Source organism: Oculina patagonica, chromosome 1, assembly GCF_052425735.1.
Source record: "Oculina patagonica isolate OP01 chromosome 1, crgOcupat, whole genome shotgun sequence".
Taxonomy (NCBI): domain Eukaryota; kingdom Metazoa; phylum Cnidaria; class Anthozoa; order Scleractinia; family Oculinidae; genus Oculina; species Oculina patagonica.
Genome location: NC_135758.1, coordinates 46,943,233 through 46,961,897, shown reverse-complemented (window position 1 = coordinate 46,961,897; position 18,665 = coordinate 46,943,233). Strand labels below are relative to the sequence as shown.

Sequence of the window (18,665 nt, the reverse complement as noted above, 5' to 3'; positions counted from 1 at the left end):
ACCCGTACGAAAACTAAGACCCGTACGAAAACTAAGACCCGTACGAAAACTAAGACCCATACGAAAACTAAGACCCGTACGAAAACTAAGACCCGTACGAAAACTAAGACCCATACGAAAACTAAGACCCATACGAAACGAAGACCCGTATATACGAAAACGAAGACCCGGCCAAAACCAGCGTTACCCAGAGTTGCGTGACATTAATAATAATGACAGAATAATATTGAAGCAGACTGAGCGTACTGAGAACGTACTACTGATCAAAAATCTAGACTTGATCGAAAACTAAAACCTGATCGAAAACGGTTGCTGCGTCACAGAAGAGACAGCCAAAGTCTCCAACAGTAATGCACCGTATCGAAATCTTAACGCGCACAATACTTGCTTCAATAAACTTCGCTACCCGATTATTATTTCTCGCTTTACATCCGCGTAGAAGGGTGCGGAGAGGGGGGCGGGATTGTGCTGGGATGCTCTCCAATGATGCCTTTAGAGGCCATGACATTAGGGGGGACTGAGTATCCTATATCCCATTAATTTTTGGAATAAATATCCCTTATCCAGTTAATTCCGGTGGTTGTTCCAACGTGTATGTTCGATATCCTCAAATCTCTTGTTTAAATATCCCTTTTTCACAAATATCCCCTATCGATTTTCATAATGAAAAAAAAATCCTGTATCCCTATAATTTTTTACCCAAATATTCCGTATCCGTAAAACCGATTCCATGCGAAATGGGCTTAGCGATTGCAAAAACCAACTAATAAACCAAAAAAAAAAAACGGATCGAAAGCCTCCAATCATCTTTGCAGCTACAACTGTACTATTTTCTGAGAGGTCCGCTTAAACCAAACAGGAGATGTCAATCACTTTTTTTAAGTTCACGCGGGAAAATTTGTACTTGTCTCTGATATTTGTACTTGTCTCATTTCCCCGACCAAAAGATTAAAAACCTTGGCAAGTCATGTGTGACCTAGGCTCCCGCAGTGCTATCAGAATGGAATTTTCAAAAGGAACAGCATCTTTTCATTCCGTTTACGTGTTGAAATAACTGTAGCGTTCCATTTGTCGAAAAATTCTCACCGAAAATTCCATGTAAATGGAAAGCGCTCATTGATTTTCGATTTCAGTAGTACGTTCTCAGTACGCTCAGTCTGCTTCAATATTATTCTGTTATTATTATTAATGTCACGCAACTCTTGGTAACGCTGGTTTTGGCCGGGTCTTCGTTTCGTATGGGTCTTAGTTTTCGTACGGGTCTTAGTTTTCGTACGGTCTTAGTTTTCGTATGGGTCTTAGTTTTCGTACGGGTCTTAGTTTTCGTACGGGTCTTAGTTTTCGTACGGGTCTTAGTTTTCGTACGGGTCTTAGTTTTCGTACGGGTCTTAGTTTTCGTATGGGTCTTAGTTTTCGTATGGGTCTTAGTTTTCGTACGGGTCTTAGTTTTCGTATGGGTCTTAGGTCTTCGTTTTCGGGGTCTTCGTTTTCGATACTACCCAGCTTGACAGGGCTCAAAATAACGTGAGTATGGCGTGAGCAAATTGCTATAATTTTTTCTCTTGTGCAAGTTTTTGGCGCAGGTTTAAATCTAGGCAATGTTATGAAAAACAATTGGTTCATGATTTTAGCTGTGTACTATCAAGTTATGTTGCACTTGGGAAGTTTGGAAAGCACCTCAAGAAGCTAGAGTTGCTCTTGACTATTGCCTCAAGCAACTCTTACACTACTTTCTTGCTCTCCAAACTTCTGACGTGCATCATAACTCAATAGTGCAGGCTAAAGCTAAGCACGAACCAGTTGCTATTGAGTACGTTCTATTACACACTAACTAACATTTTTTGTTTCTTGGGTTTAAGTAAAACCACTCTAAGAGTCTTTTTAAAACAAAACTTACCAAATGCATTAAAGTATCCCATACATTCCTCTAATCTTGTCTGGAGCTAAGAGAAGTTCTTTTTCTTTTGTCTGGAAGTATGCTCCACCACTCTACAAAATCAATTTCAAACATTACTGTTAATGACCCCGGCTTTATGAATTTATTAATGAACAGATTTAAAGGCACAGTCTTACAAGAAGTCTTCTAGATAAGTTTAATTTTGTATAAACTATGCTAGAACTGTGAGGTTGCACTCATTGTTCAACGAAGTAACACTTGAACAGTAAATTAAAGAAGGGCATGAATCGATTCTCCAAGATGTGAATAAACCGTATTGAATGGTTTTTATGTTAGTTTCATCCAAGTAACACTGTCGAACTTGAAAACGTCCATAGCAAAACCACTTTTTAACAATTACCACAACTAGTACAGTGTACTTTTAGCAAGGTCAGGCCACTTTTCAGGGGTGTCCTGGGGTGCCTGTGACCCCCCCCCCGGCCCCCCCTGTAGGATTTTTTTACAAAAAAATACACAAACATTGGCGAAAACGTGCAAATCTTGAGATAAAACATGGTTTCTGCCACCTTAGGGTCACACAAAAGTAAAAATTTCAGAAGTAAATGGCATTGCTTGTTCTGATTGGTTCTTTTCAATTCTGGAAGTTTTTTGGTTTTTGTTTTGGAAATAGATTCAATTTCGTTCTCAAATAAGATTTGTAAAATATGCAAAGATTTAAAAACCAAAGTGCATGTGTAGAACGGTGGTTGCTAATGTAACCCTTTGCTAGGCGACATTCTCCAATGAAATACATCACTCAGGGACTAGATTTGTTTGTTTTTTATATCTATATACCTACCATTCCGTTGTTTTGAATTTGCTTGACGAGGAAAACACCACTTTTTCCCAAAGTTATCGTCATTAAGCCAAAACAGGATTTGCAAATCAGAAGGTCGCAGAACAAAAGGCTGAACATGCACACTGCCTGCACATTCATGCAAAACAACACGAAAATGGATAAATACAGGCTATTCTTTTCAAAGAACATGTAGCTATAGTTTTACAGAAATTTTTATTTGGATTTGAAAAGTTTCTTTCAGTATCTGGCTACAGGTATTGAACCAACACACCAAATAAATACCTTCAAACAAAAGCATGATAGACTAGGTTCTTTCGATTTTTTAAGGCCGCCACTGAAGTTGTTTTACAATAATTATTATGGATTTAAAGAGATTTAGAATTTTTGGTTGGTATTAAGACTATTTTTGACAACACAGGAATGATATTAGGCCATTTTGCATGCATTGCTGTCTCTTCCTTTTATTTACATTGTTACCGGTTGTAAGATGGTTCTCCACTTCCGTGACCCTTAATTAACTGGCAGAAAGGTTCAACCATGAAAGCTGAGAGTTTCACCCCTTATCACTATATATAGCACTCGTATAGTGATTGAATGTCGTCCAGAGGATTAATATTTCCGAATGTCTTCGACCGTCCCAGACCCCACACCTTTTTCGATTCCAGACCTCCAACCTGCTAGACTGAGTATTAAAAATTCGAAATGGCCGTTACACAGTAAAAAAAAAAAACCGCAATTCTCATAGCTGATGTGAGGGATTAGGTTTCACGCTTGCTGTCGTCCAGCTGTTTGACATGTAACATCCAGTAAATCATACACAAAATAATTATTTTCAGAAGTGTGAAAATTGCAGTCATACATATTTTAATATTAATTTTTTTAACTCCAAAATTGTGCGTTCTAAGAATAACAAAGACAGAGAATGTCAAGAAGTTACCGAAGTTTATCTAGTTCTTTTATTGCTTTGACGAAAGAACTTTCTGAAGTAGAAAATTGGTTGATTTTGCATTTGTTAACCTCCGTTGGACTGGCCAAAACTAAATAAATTAATGTTAAATAGTTAAGAAAACCATCTTTCATATCCGGGATTAACCCACTCTCTTTCCGATTTGAGTCTGACGGTTTTAGAATCTACTAATACTAAAAACCAGACAACTGCTGTGAGCATTTTTTAATGCCATAAAGACCTTAATTTCTTGTTAACCAATTACGGACAGGCCTCCAAATTGAAAAATTTTCAGGGGAGTATGCCCCAAGACCCCCCTAGAAGTTCATGCCTTCAGCACTCATTCGCCTTCCTGCTTACGTCCTCCAGCTAAACATTTCAACACTGTCCTTAACAATGTTATTGAAAATCCTGACTCTGATTGCTCATACAAAACATTTCACTTCTAGCAAAAGACAACGTGGATGTCGACGTGACAATCTGTTAAGTACCCCGGGTGCAACATATATAGTGAGTGAACCCCCCCCCCTTGAAAAATCCTAGCTACACCACTGCTTTTAGTTGATTTCCAATTAATACCAACACCTTCATTGGATTTTCAGATCGCACTAAATCTTGGTGACACTGCCCCTTTAATAGGTACCTTATTACATGAAATTTTCGCGACAGGTTAATTTCACGAAAGGCCCGATTCCAAAAATATCGCAAATTAAAGTGAAGCGAACAATCAGTGTCGCGAACATAAAATGACGCAAAACTTAAGTGACTCACATTATGTCATAAGTTTAGTACCTTTGAAGGAAGGAATTTTCAATGTAACGGGATGTTGTCGTCAATTGACTTAAGAACGATAACTCATGCACGTACAAGCATGACCCACTTGTAGACATTGACTTACTTGTAAGAACTGCTCTGTAGTTGCTATTGCTGAGATGAAGTCGTTTTATTTAATTCGAGGGCATGTTAAATAATATTTCCAAGGAAATGGAAACTGTGTCTTTCTGAAAAGCGCGAAATTAAAGTGATTCAAAATACAAAATCTTTGCAAAATCACGAAATTTAAGTGTCGCAAAATATGCTCACCTCAAAATCGCGAAATTAACGTGTCGCGAAAATTTCATGTAATAAGGTAAGTAAGACGCTCTGATGTCAGAGATCTACGCTACAGGAAACATAATGTATCAGATATCTTAGACCATTCTTATGGTCAAAACTAAGCAAAGACCTTAAAAACTCGCCAACTGTAGTTAGAACAAAATCTGAAAACTAAATCTATTGGACTATGTAAAAATAACAGAAACTGCTGTAAGCTCTGTAGTGCATAGAAAATATTGTAAATATTAGGTATCAATATTTTTTTTTAGGTATTTGTAAGTTCTGTAGTGTATAAAAATATTGTAAGTATTAGTTTTTAGTTTATAGCCTTTTTATTAGGGGGGGGGGGGGTATTTAAGAAATTTTGCGAAAAAATTTGTGGCCCTCCCACTTCCTAGAATGTTTTGTTGCATGACCCAGGGGCGGATCCAGGGGGGTTGGATTGGGTGGCTAGCCACCCCCCTTGATCCACCAGAAAAATGAAAATAAACACATTAAAATAGAAAATAAGGACAATGACACTGGGTAAGGTGAAAAATGTGTAAATACTTTTAGCTAAAGTAAATTTGACTTATTTGTCAACATCCACCTTCCTTAGCCAGGCGACCGTTAAAGTTAAGGAAGGCCACTTTTCCGAAATAGGAGATTTTCGACAGCCTGTTTTACGAACTTCTGTGCTTGGATTTCTGATCTTTGAAAGGTAGAGTAATCCAATCTCCATTGTGAACTGTATACATGGATGGCATTCATTTAAGGTAGAGAGGAAGGATGTTGCAGCTGGTACATTGGCCATTGTTGCTAACGTGTCGTCAACGTACCGTTTGTAAAATCCTGGTAACTTGTTCTCACGTTCTAATTATACAAACCCGTGTGGATTACTCTACCTTTCAAAGATCAGAAATCCGCTGACGCAGTACGCAAACAGCTGAAAGATCTTTGGTGAACAATCAATGCATTGTTTATTCTTTTAAATGTGATCAGTGTGATGCTGATTATGTGGGTTACACCACACGACATCTACATCAGCGCATACTGTGTAGATGAACACAAAACCTCTGTAATTGGCAAGCACTTAAAAGAAATCCACAGTGTCGAGAGTCCTGACATAAGAAATATGTTTTCCGTCTTAAAGAAATGCCAAGGGAAACTGGATTGCTTAGTGAACGAAATGCTTATAATTCGCGAGAGAAAACCAGCACTAAACACGCAGGCGGACTCGATACGTGCGAAAGTATTTACCTAATTAAATACCGCACGCACTAACACTGTGAACGCTATTAACCGTGAAACACTGCTTTTAAAATATTCTAATATACTCTATCACCTCTATTTGCATTTAAACTTAACTCGACTGTTATTTAACTCATATCTACTTGATAATGAACTCAAGATGAGTTCGAAACCTCGTGGCTTATTTTCGCTTATTTTTATCCTCAATTGTATATCGAAATGTTCTCTTACTTTCAAAAATCCTGTCTAAAAGCCTAATACCCCCTTCGAGAATCGAGGCCCCACCCCCATAAAAAACCTGGGGCTTTAACAAGATAGTAAACAAAAATATTGGTAAACAGCCACCCCCCTTTGAAAAATCCTGGATCCGCCCCTGTGACCCTCCACAAACACGCACACAAAAACTTGTGACCCACCCCCCACCTACTCAGTGGTTCCTTGGGAACAAAAATAAACGGAAGTGTTGCTGACCTTAACGCTTTCTGGTAGCTCCATCTGCGCACAAACGAACTATTACAGGATTTTTAAAAGGAGTCAGGGTAGGCAGTAAATGTTTTGGAGCTCCAAAGGCTCAACCTTCTAGGGGGGTTTGGGTGGCATGCTCCCCCAGGAAAATTTTAAAATTTGGACCTCTAAGAATGCATTTCCTGCATTCTGGAGGAAGAAAGAATTAGGTTATTTCAACAGAACCGTACATTGTCATTTTATACAGCTAGAATACATTAACTTGTACTCTTAAACGTTTTTCGTATATTTGATTCTAGCCGATAGTAGTAAATCACGAACAACCCTTTTACCAACGATGGCCAGTTTTCTGGCCAAGCAGAAAATATTCCATTCCATCACCAATGGCCGGAAAACCGGCCAAACAAAACAAACTATCTTTCTTTTGGAAAAATTGGGCACTACTTGGAAAAGCACATGCTTTGAAAACAAAATGGCGGTCTGTTTCACGAACTGAAGGGTAATGAAAGCGTTGTGAAACGAAGAAGACATTTTAGGGTCTTTTTTCAAACCATGCGTTGTCCATGTTATGTTTGTTGCCACTATTTATGTTTTTTTCTTGTTAAATTATTTTCCATACTGAAACAAAGTGTAACCCTCCCCCTCCTGTGGAAAAAAAAACAGGTTTAGCCCTCCCCAATTTGTAAAAATTTTACTGATGACACCCCCCTGAGGCCCCGGCCCACTACCCCCCCCCCCCCCAATAAAAAACGTACCTTCCCTAAACTGTGTGAATTACCATAACAAAAATGAATAATTAACTTGCATTTTTACTCATTCACTGAGATTTACCGACAGGGATCAAAAGTTTTGACTGACAACCGACATGTGGACCCCCCCTCCAATTCAGACCCTCAACCTATTTTCTCCAAAACCAGGTTTGATAGCGCACATTCGATTTCCGCCTCTCGCTAATCGTCCCGAGTTTGCTCAAGGCCAAAGTTGTTCCCAGTACGTCATAACTAACATGGTATTAAGCTTATAAAAAAGTTGGAATTTGAGTTACAATTGTGACTGTACAAAAGCTCCTGCGCCGCGATTTCTTCCGGGATTACAGCGATCATGTCTGATTTTAATATACACAAAGTACACTAACCTTATTGTAATCTTCAATCCCATACACAAATGGTTGATAAAACATGAAGTTGGGAAACACCGAGCACAAAACACCACAATAATAAAACCACCAACACCCAGAATATCCCGACAGTACGCGCATGACAACAAACGACTGTTGTCTGAAGGAATGTGTCTGGAATGGGGGAGGGGAGGAGGGGTAGGAATTAGCGAAAAGACATCCCCCCCTTTTTTATATTCTTCCTATTTCTCTATCAATCCTCCTTCCCTAATGGGCAGGCCGTCCTTCTTTTAATACGACATAAGGTGGCTGGTTTTAGGTCGACACTCTTACAGAAATAGATCACAGATAACGGACCGCGTCCGTCATAGCACGTGATTGATCAGTGCGCGGTACGGTGTTCTCGTGACAACAAACGGCAACCGTTTCCTTGAAGCTTGGTAAGCGATTGTTTTAATCCACACCTGTTTGAATTGTCGAGATCCATTAACATCCCAGGCGGGTTGTACATGTTTTTTGGGGTGAACAAAAAGAGGAAACAAGCCTGAATTATTAGGCAGGCAAGAGTTGCTTTTATATGTGCAAGGAGCACGACAACCTTGCTTCGAGCTGTCACGCCAAACAGAGCAGACATATGCAGATAAGCTATGAAATGATAACAGGCAGAAATACTATCCCCAAAATATTTGCGAATCAGTTTTAAGTTGTCCAATGGGCACTCAATAACTTGGTAAGAACTGCTGATAACGTTTACTGTATCCCTATGTTGTCTATGTTTCCCTAGTCTGACAGTTGTGGTCAGTTGTAGCATCGATGATTAGGGTGATTACTGAAAACATAGACAGCTTGCTCGCATTCCGCAAGCCGAATTAACACTCTGAAAACTTCCGTCTTTTGAGAGTCATAAGCAACATGGAATGTGACTTGATAGCATGCATAACGTGCCAATACAATTTTGATTAGGGGGACCTTCAAGGTTGTCCATATTTTAATTAAAACATATGAGACAAAAGCCGTGACAAGTTTAATACATGTACTAGTTAGCTAGTTATAAAACTGTCGATGGCATTTCAAGAGTCCACAAAACTAAGTTTTTCTTCTATTTTTTTCTTTTAAAAGAAAGTTGCCGTGCTTCTCTGCTAGGTATAACGTTGTCAAGTATTTGTGAGACGGCTGTGACATGTGCCCCCGGGCATGTGCTCTCGAGCGAGTGAATCTTTCTCAACTAATTATCGATTCTGCCACAAAGTACCGTAGCTGTACAGGTAATTTAATGCTGAATCGTGCAGTTCGTTGTTGTTCAGTTTCTGTTTGTATTCTGTCTACTGTATTTTGTCCGTTTCTAGGCAACAATAACCCAGAGCTTCGCGAGGCCCTGCGAGTCACGTATTACTAGTTTAATGCTGATTAAAAACTGTGAAAATTTGCATCCAACCAAATAGTAATGCAGGAAAACGAAACAGTGACAGAGAGAATGTTGGCGTCGCCATGAAGAACACACAATGAATCATTCTTTCCAGAACTATTTATAATGTGCCGGAAATATTTTACATGCAGGACATTTCATTGCGTGGGCGCCTGTGCGTGGCGCGCGCGCGACGCACGAGATCAAGGAATTACCAGATAGGGTAATGGCTAAAAAGTGGCGCAACTATCGAGCCGCCATTTTAAAAACTCGTCGCCGAGAAGGCCCTGTGGACGAGGTTGTTCCTTTAATCTTTTTTTTGTTTTTTTGTTTTTGTTTTTGTTTTTGTTTTATTGATTGCTCACACATTTAAAAACATTACATTAACAGTGTTATTATTACACTACTTACAGATATTACTTGCACAAAAAAAAAACTAACAATACATTACGAACTACAGTTACTCAATCTTGCTTCTTTTGACCTGAAAATTTAGAACGAGATAAAAATGAGTGACCTTCTTTCTTACAACTACTTTTGAACAATGTGATATACTTACATGTAGCCTAGAGCCTTTGGTTTTCGCTTAAAATTAGCTTTAGTTCGTTTATGTGTTGCATCAAGTAAAGTTCGTTTTTTTTTAAAAAAAAAACTGAATCTGAACAACGAACGACGAAACCTTAATCGATTTTTTTTGTTTTCAAACTCGACAGTGAGAACTCCACGATGTTACTGGTTAGTTTACAGAAGTTGTTCGTCCTGCTTTTCATAATGACGACCTTTCCTCGACATGCCAAGGCAAATGTGATCAAAGAATGCGTTAATTACACTACCTGTAATGAAACCTACGGAGAAGTTTACAGTTCTTTGGCGTCACAGAAGAATTACTTTAACATCGCACTTGCTCTGTACCCTGCACGGAAGCCTTCATCTGTTCTTGTCCACGTCAATTTGTTTGCATTCAACCAAACAGGAAAATCTTCACCAGTTCAGTACACATGGAGCATGTCTTGTCTATACGCTGCTATCCCAGCCAAGGCTCTTGGGATTCTGTCTCTTGGTTCAATTCTTGTCGCATCTCGCACGCGAGAATTAAACATTACAATTGCACCATTCTGTTGTAATGTGTCTGAGGATGCCCGCTTGATAATCATCGACCGAGTACTATCTGAGGTGAGTAATAAATAGATCAAACCTTTGCTAACTACGAGTTATGAAAGAAAATTAACTGCTGTAGCAGTGCCTGCGTACCTTAATCATTTTAACAATTCTCAGTTGATAATTCAGATAATTAGCTAGGTTTTTTTCATTTGCCTGCCGACAGGGCACAACAGTTTCATTAGAAGTTTAAAATAGCTTTGTTAAATGTGGCTAAATGTAATTTAGATGTGGCTAAATGTAATTTAGGCTAAGTTAACCTCGAAGCAATGCTCTCCAGCAACCTTTGGATGCACGAAGCCCGCCTGCAACCTTGGCGGTTCGCCGGGGCACTCTGTGACGCATATACGCAGTAGGCCGTTACCGCTGGCCTTTTAGAGCTCGGGGTGGCCCCAGGGCCTTCGCAGGGGCTCTTCATGACCTTTCACGCAGCGTGTTGCTCGCTATCATTCGCAAGCTCATTTCGCTAGCACAGTTGCTCGCAAGCTTCGCTATTTACCACCTAGGCACCGTCACACTGAAGGACTCAGTGGAATACTTACCAACCTACCACGAGGCTCCAAGACCTACCCGAGGGAGGGTGGGCCGGGCAAAAATAGCGAAGCTTGCGAGCAACTGTGCTAGCGAAATGAGCTTGCGAATGATAGCGAGCAACACGCTGCGTGAAAGGTCATGAAGAGCCCCTGCGAAGGCCCTGGGGCCACCCCGAGCTCTAAAAGGCCAGCGGTAACGGCCTACTGCGTATATGCGTCACAGAGTGCCCCCAGCGAACCGCCAAGGTTGCAAGCGGGCTTCGTGCATCCAAAGGTTGCTGGAGAGCATTGCTTCGAGGTTAACTTAGCCTAAATTACATTTAGCCACATCTAAATTACATTTAGCCACATTTAAACTCATCAACAATAGATGAGCTTGGGCGTTGGTGCCTCAAGGTTGGTGGAGCCCGGCGATGCACAGCAGGGAAGGAGGTATCCATGGTAACCCTGAAGCGGCCACCACCCAAACCCCCAACCCCAGGGTGCTTGAAAAGGAGGGTGGTGGCCGCTTCAGGGTTACCATGGATACCTCCTTCCCTGCTGTGCATCGCCGGGCTCCACCAACCTTGAGGCACCAACGCCCAAGCTCATCTATTGTTGATAAGTTTAAATAGTCCATATCTCTACTACACGTACAGTTAGCCTGCGTACACAAGCAAGCGGCGAAGCCGCGAGTTCCCAAGCCACTCTCCTTGTGTGCGCTTTAAACCCCAACAAAACCGCCAGCTACGCAGGCTAACGAACAGTTGGCGTTTTTTGAGACGTGAAGGTTTCAGTGGGAGAACGGATACAAAAACTCGGCCTTACTGTTAGGGAAGACAAACAACTTCCCAAATATCTCATTGTCCCTTGCAGATCCTTGCAAAAAAACAAACAAAAAGATCATGATCAATACTGGTGATCTATGGATTACCTTTTCTACCATTGGTCACTAACGAGATACTCAGCTACTGAGGAATTAATTGGGAGTAATGGCGGAACACGTGTAGTCAAGGTTTTCGCAGATCGAGCTAAGTATACACTCTACTTAGGTTCCAGCTGTAAATGGACATGGTATTTTATTTTTCTCATAGCTTCAAGATCTGGCCGTGAGTCCAGGAATCCAGGACCCAACGCTGAACACAGCTGAGTGTGTAATAGAGGGACACAAGACGGATATAGATGCCACAGGACGCAGTCCTTACATCAGAGCAATGTTATGGTGTTCTTTTTGTTTCACAATCCTATTTGGCCCATTGTTGGCCTTAATTTCTTTCATGTTTTTTAAAAATGCTGAAGAAGATCAAACAGAAAACAAAGAGAAGAAACAGAATTTGGCAAAGGCTGTTAAATGTACATCATGCTTTTTAGTTTTCCTAGAGATTGGACTTCTTGTTGTGGTCTTGTGTTTTTCGTCACATGAAAACGCTCCTTGGGATATTTACGTAATACTAACGTTAATATCTGTTGAAGGTTTAGTTATGGGACTGTCTATAGGAAAATTAACAAAATACTTCCCGTTTTTACCAGAAAATAAATGCCTGGTAAAACTTGGTATCTTTCTGTGGGCAAACCTGACTACATATCATTTCTGCTGGCTTGTAGTTGGAATTATGGTTAACACGTTATGGGGTTTTACTGTTCTGCTTGTTATTTGCGTTGTCATTGCTGCCACTGTGTATTCAGTCTACAAATTTATTTATTTTTATGAGCCTGAGAGCTGGAAACCCAATGTAATTCTTTTAGGAGCTATTTGGTGTTCCATATTATCACTTGTTGCTTTGGTGATTTTAGCTGGACAGTCATTTTTTGGAAAAGAAACTGCAAATGAGGTAGTAAAGACAGCCCTTTTATATGTAACTACTGCATTTATTTCCTGGTTATTTTCGAAGATTAAACAAGAGAAATCTAGTAATACAACCCAGGGGAACGAAGCTGACGAAAGTACTCAGCATATAACAGAAACTAGTCCTGTCTAGTCATGATCAAACGGCCGCTTCCTGTTTACGTAGCTCTGATGCAAACACTAAAGAATGTTGGAGACAGCCTGAAAGTACTTAAGTGAACTGTAGCTCAGGTTCAGATTTACATCTTAATCCTCCTTAACTTCCCTATTTGAACTGTTTGCATTAGGCTGTGTAAACATGCGCGCCATTTTATGTTTCTTCTGTATTGTTACTGTTTCAAACTTTTGAATCGCTGCTATTGTTTCAAACTTTTGAAATTATCGATGCACTTAAATAAATAGGTCAAGTCCCTCTCAAGCCAAGCTGTGCCACAAGGTAGGAGCCTAACCAGGATTCCAATAGCGCATGAAGCAACTAGGAGTACCCTCCCCCTGGATGGTTGGTTGCTACTCCCCATGGGTGGTATGCTGGTCCAGCAATAGGTTAAACCTCTCTCCCCCAGCATTTAATTATCAGGTTCCCCAACTGTACCTCGGTACCCATTACCCAAGACGCAACATTAGGAGGGCCTCCGGAAGGACCTGAACCCAGACCACATTCGCACTATGACTGTTCTAATGGGTTAGAAAACGTTATTAAGTTCCTGAACTTAATAAACAAATCTCCCTCAATCTCCAAAGGAAAATACAGTAGAACCCCGGTAACTCGAAGTCTAATAACTCGAAAAACCCCGCTAACTCGTACTAACTTCCATTTCCCTTGGACCCATTTTCAGTCATTTTTACTCGGTTAACTCGAAAACCCCGCTAACTCGAACTGTTTTTCGTTTCCCTTCAGAGTTCGAGTTACCGGGGTTCAACTGTAGAATGCACAATTACTTTGGTGAAGCATTTAAGTATAAGTACAAAAGTTTTTACAATGCGTTCCTTTGTCATAATGGCACCATTTTCAAGTAAAATGTAAAGTGACAGTTTGGAGGAAGGAAAATGAGAAAAGTCATTGCCATTTTAGTGTTAAGTCATTTGTTGGGAAGTAGATTAACTGCAGCAGCACTAAATTTGGAATCTGTTATTTTATTTAGATTGATCAATTTTTTCCCCACATACCAGTACATACATCTTAAGTTAATTATAGCTACTGATATGCAAATGTGCTAACAGTTACTAAAAAAAAACGAAGCAACCACTGAGTGGTGGAAATGGTAAAGTTATTTCTCTTTCACAACAATATGCTGTATACAGAGTTGTTCTCTTGGAGTACAACTTGAGAATTCAAACACATGCAGTGCTCGAAATTAGCGGTTGTCCGGTAGTCCAAGACGACTAAAACTGCGTTCGGGCAACCAGTTTTTTAGAAAATTAAAGGCCCAGTTGCCCAAGAAAAAACCGCTGGACAACCCTTTGGAAGAACTTATCCTACATTACCGTGATCACCCAAAAGAATAAATAAAAAAAGATATAAATTCAAAACACAAAATAGCTTGAAAAATAGCACTCTTCTAAACGATGGAATCCACCACAATTCTTAGAAAAAGAAAAAAAGAAGTTTGAAACAGTTAATTGAGAACTGTTTCACACCGCTCTGAAATGTAAAATAAATGTTATCGTCTCATGGCCTGGAAACAAAAATTTTAACCAAAAACATACTAAACTAATACGGACAACCAAGTCCTCATCAGGGCAACCAAAGTCAGGTGTTAGGTTATCCAGCATTTACCATAAGGACAACCTGGATTTTTTTCTAATTTTGAGCACTGCACATGGACCTGCACTTCAAGCTAAGATTTGTAAAAGGATGAAAAACGTAATGGATATTTAAGACTATTCTCTTGGAGTGTTGTTATTTGTTCGTGAAGATCCTTTGCATCCCCATTTTATTATTATTATTATTTTTTAAAAAAACCTACAATATAGGTAAAAGTAGCCTTGATTACCGTGAAAGCCCAAATACCCCCCCCCCCACCGCATTGGACAGAAGGCTAGATTATAGCCATTCAATTTGTTATTACTGCTATAGTCTAGTGAACACTCATTTTGCTTGTCATATAAATCTACCTAGTCATGTACCTGACTCTAAAAATGCCAATAAATGATAAAATCTAGTTCACTCTGTTTGTTATTGTTTCTCATTCAACCAGTCTTCAAGAACCTTAACTACATCCATTCTCTCAAGATCCTTCTCTTTCAAGAATTCAATCAGATTGCCCACAGTTGCTTCATGTTTCGATGACCATGTTTTCAGGATTTCGTCAGTGGGGTTTGTAAACTGCTCTACATAGTTCGTCTCATCTCTGGTAAGTCCAACTTTCTCTGCAAGCATCCTGAAGTCATCAAATCTTAGATTACGTTTGACATTCAACATCATGCAGACTCGGGAGTACAAACTCAGAGGGATTCCTTTTACATTTGTGGAGAGCCGAGTTTGCACCAGACTGGCACTTTGCTTCACTCCTCCATCCTCCACATCACATTTGACATTTTCATTTGTCTTGCTGGTAGAATTCTCATCTGATAAGCTTGCCTCTTGAACTTTTTTCTGGAGGTCTTCTACAGTGTCTTGGTAATCCAGGTTTTGTGCATTAGGCTCATTGGAAGCACTATGTTTCTTTGAGCCTCCTTTAAAAGAAGATGAAAATGAATGTCGAAACTGCATAATTTGAATTTACACAGTGAAATCACGGGAAATGATAAAAGCGTAAGTTAGTTTTTATACAGGTTGTTAATGTACATTATTGAGGGAAGTTCAGTGTACTAACCATGGGAGGTGCAGTGGCCAAATGGGTACCGACGACATAATGCTGGGGGGTACCCTGTGATGGACTAACATCCCATTCAGGGGGGAGTAAAAATATTCCTAGCCACTTAATGCTACCGAAACTGGGATAAGCCTCGGCAGTATGGGCCACATGGCTCGAGGCTTCCCCTTACAATGCGCTGAGCACTTGGCCACCACATCTCATGACATACAGAATTTTCTTCCCCCCCCCAAAAAAAAAAACAATATTTGACACAATTTGATGCCAGTTTAATGCAATTGGTTACATAAAATACATCCATAGCACCTCCCCCCTGCCCCCCATTCTCTGCACTTAACCTGCAAGAAAAGCATTTTTGTAGAAATGCATGAAGACAAATTTAGAATTTCCTTAATGAACATACCCTGCGATGGACTAGCATCCCATTCAGGGGGGTAGAAACATTCGTAGCCGCTTAATGCTACCAAAATCGGGATCAGCTCCGGCAGTATGGGCCGTATGGCTTGAGGCTTCCCTTGGATGGTTAATGAACATTCCCCAGCAAGCTGGGATCATTCGGGACAATACCCAGCCCAATACTAAGAGAATATTGGAGGAGCAAGGAGCAAACTGATTGGTTGAAATTGGCCCCCTGACTAGCTTGATCATATAATAAATGATTCATACAGGCTTGAGACCTTTTTTTAAGATTATTCAAGGACAATTTAGAACATAAAATATAACTACCTTAGTAAATTTTCACCATATTTAGCAAGAAGTACGTAACTTTATTTTGAAAGAAAACAATATATAATAACAAAATGTGAAGATGTATCGAAGCTGTATTTTAACTGTTCATTAAAAATTTCTGAAAAATACTAAGAAAACTCGGTCTTCTGGGTAGTTTCGGGTGGTCTCTTAGTAGTACTTAGTCAATTTCAATCTCAATTTCAATAATAATCAACTCCTCTTGTGTCCTCCTTTTAGGAGGGTGGGGGTAGACGCTTATTAACTTTTCCTACCTACAAGGTTTTTAATTTGAGGTTGGGCGCTTAATCGAATAAATACGGTAATCAAAACACCTATAAAGGAAGGACTAGTTACATACAGACCACAATTATGTACATGTACACATCCCCAGCCTTCGCCAGGGGTGCTTGGGCGGCCCCCGTTCGTGACCTCCCCCCCCTTCCCCTCCCCTGCTCTCCTCTCCTCCCTCCTCTCCCCTCCCTCCCTCCTTCCCCGCTTTTCTCCCTCCTCTCCTCTGTCCCTCCTTCTCTTCCTCTCCTCCCTCTCTGTCCTCGTCCCCTCCTCCCTTCCCTTCCCTGTCCTCTCCCTCCTTCCCTCCCTCTCCTCCTGTCGTTCCGCTTCCTCCCTTCCCGTCTTCTCCCCTCCTCTCCCCCTCCCTCTCCGTCTCCCTCTTCGTTTCCTTCCTTGTCTCCCCTTTCCCCCTCCTCCTCCTTCCCCTGTCCCGTCCGTCCGCTTTGTGTCTCCCTCCCCCCCCCTCCTGTCTCTCCTCCTTCTCTTCCGTCCTCCACATCCTCCCCCTCCCTTCCTCCCCTCCCCTTGCCCCTGTTCTCTTCCTCCTCTCCGTCTTTTCTCTGTCCTCCTCGTGCTCCCCGCTTTCTCTTCTCCCTCTCCCTCTGTCGCTCCTGTCGTGTCTTTTCGCCGTTCCTTCTCTTCTTTCCCTGACCCTCTTCTCCGGGGTCCCTCTTCTCTCCCTCCCGTCTACTCCTTTCCCCTCCACTCGTCTGCCCTTCTTCCCTCTCCCTTCTCTCCGTGTCCCTACCTCACCCCCCTTTCTCTGGCCATCTCCGTCGGCTGGGGGCCCTGTCCTCTCCCCTCCTTCCTCCCCGCGTCCTCTTCCAGGGACTGTGGGGCCCGCTGGTGGGGTGCCCCCGCTCTCTCCCCTCTTCCCTCCCCTGTCCCCTCCTCTCGGCGCCCCCACTCCACTCTCTTCCCCACCATCCCGCCCTCTCTCCCTCCTCTCCCCCCCCACTTCCCCGGGGTCCCTCCCCCCCCCCTCCCGCTCCCCTCTCCCTCCCCCTCTCGCCCCCTCCCCCTCCCTCCGGGTGGGCCTCCCCTCCGCTTCCTCTCCCTGGGGGCCCCTGTCTCGTTCTGGTCGCTCCTCCACCTCTCCCCACTCTGTGCTGTCGGCCCCCTCCTTTTCCCTCTCCCCTCTTCCCTCCCTCGTCTCCTCTCCCATCCCCTGGGCCTACTTGTCTTCCTGTCGGGTCTCTCTCCTCCCTCGCGGGCTCCACTTTCTCCTTCCCCCCGCCCCTCTCGTGGGGTGGGGCCCCCCTCCCCTCTCGTCTCCTCGGCGGGGCCTCCTCCCTCCCCCCGTCGCCCCCGGCCCCCGCCCTCCCCCTCCCCCTCATCTTCTCCTTCCATCCCTCCTCCTCTCCCCCGGCCCTCACCCCCCCCCCCCCCTCCACCGTCGGCCGGCCCGCGTCGCCCTGCGGCCGTCCCTGCCCGGGCCCACCTCCCGGGGCGCCGTCGCGCGGCTGCCCCCCTTGTCCCGACCGGGTGGCCCCGGTGGTTCTGCTGGTCGGTCCCCGAGTTCTCCGGCGCCAGCGGCGGCTTGCGTCATCCGCTCCGCCGGCCCCGGTCGCCGCTCGTCCCACCACCGCTATGCGTTCCTCAGTCCGCTGTAGGTTCCGCCAGCGGCGGCGCCGGCCGGCTGGTCCACGGGCTCTTCGTCGCCCGGGTTCTTGGGGGCGGGCCAGTCGCCCGTCCACAACGGTTCGCTCACTCGTCGCCCATCGCTCTCGCCGGGACCCGGGGCCTACGCCCTGTCCGCTCTTCGCGCACGCTCCTGCTCCGCTCCTGAGCCGACGCGCCGCCCGGTCGGGCGCGAGTGACACCCTTCCTACCGACGCGGCTGGGGCTGTCCGGTCCCAGCGGCGAGGCGACCCTCTCGCGGCTGTGCCAAACTGGGGGCGTACTCGGTCCCGCCCTGCCCTGCCGCCTGCCGCGCGGGCGGTCCCCGCGGGGTCGCCGCCGTGCAGGCATACGGGAACGACCACGGTCGGCCGGCAGGCGGTTGAGGAGTTTCACTCGGCACGATCGACGGACCAACTCGTACCGTCCAAACTATTGTTGGTTGTCTCCGTCATAGTGAACACACGACACCGCAACACACTCACCGTACGTTTCGGCGTTAGAAACGAAACTCACATCGCACGCGGCTGGCACCACACGACAACGGCCCGTATGTGACATCTCGCTTCTTCGCTGCCAGCTCTCGTTTACACTACCCACTTTGACTGTACACCCGCAGCTCTCTACCTTTTCTCTTCCCTCTCCAGGCCCGTTGGTCCCGCCGGCCACTCTCCCTGTCCCCCACTGGCCCCTGCCTGTG

At 43.4% G+C, this 18,665-nt stretch overlaps 3 protein-coding genes across 5 annotated transcripts in view; 1 reads left to right on the top strand and 2 right to left on the bottom strand.

Annotated features, from left to right (window-relative positions):
• Positions 1-7,929, bottom strand: part of LOC144634481 (uncharacterized) — a 51,512-nt gene extending 43,583 nt beyond the window's left edge. For all 3 annotated transcript variants that reach the window (XM_078493448.1, XM_078493440.1, XM_078493455.1), the window contains exons 1-2: positions 7,607-7,929; positions 1,898-1,989 (exon numbers count right to left, since the gene is read on the bottom strand). The gene's annotated coding sequence lies outside the window, so the exon portion shown is untranslated. The remainder of the gene's footprint in view (positions 1-1,897; positions 1,990-7,606) is intronic.
• Positions 1-18,665, bottom strand: part of LOC144634548 (uncharacterized) — a 66,428-nt gene that overhangs the window by 43,583 nt on the left and 4,180 nt on the right. The window contains exon 3 of the mRNA XM_078493543.1: positions 14,336-15,185. Coding sequence (XP_078349669.1) covers positions 14,686-15,185 — 500 coding nt within the window. The 3' untranslated portion in view covers positions 14,336-14,685. The remainder of the gene's footprint in view (positions 1-14,335; positions 15,186-18,665) is intronic.
• LOC144634556 (uncharacterized) lies at positions 7,948-13,575 on the top strand. The gene is made up of 3 exons (XM_078493555.1): positions 7,948-8,028; positions 9,707-10,166; positions 11,758-13,575. Exons 2-3 carry the CDS (start codon positions 9,720-9,722, stop codon positions 12,640-12,642), a joined length of 1,332 nt encoding a protein of 443 aa, XP_078349681.1. The 5' UTR covers positions 7,948-8,028; positions 9,707-9,719; the 3' UTR covers positions 12,643-13,575.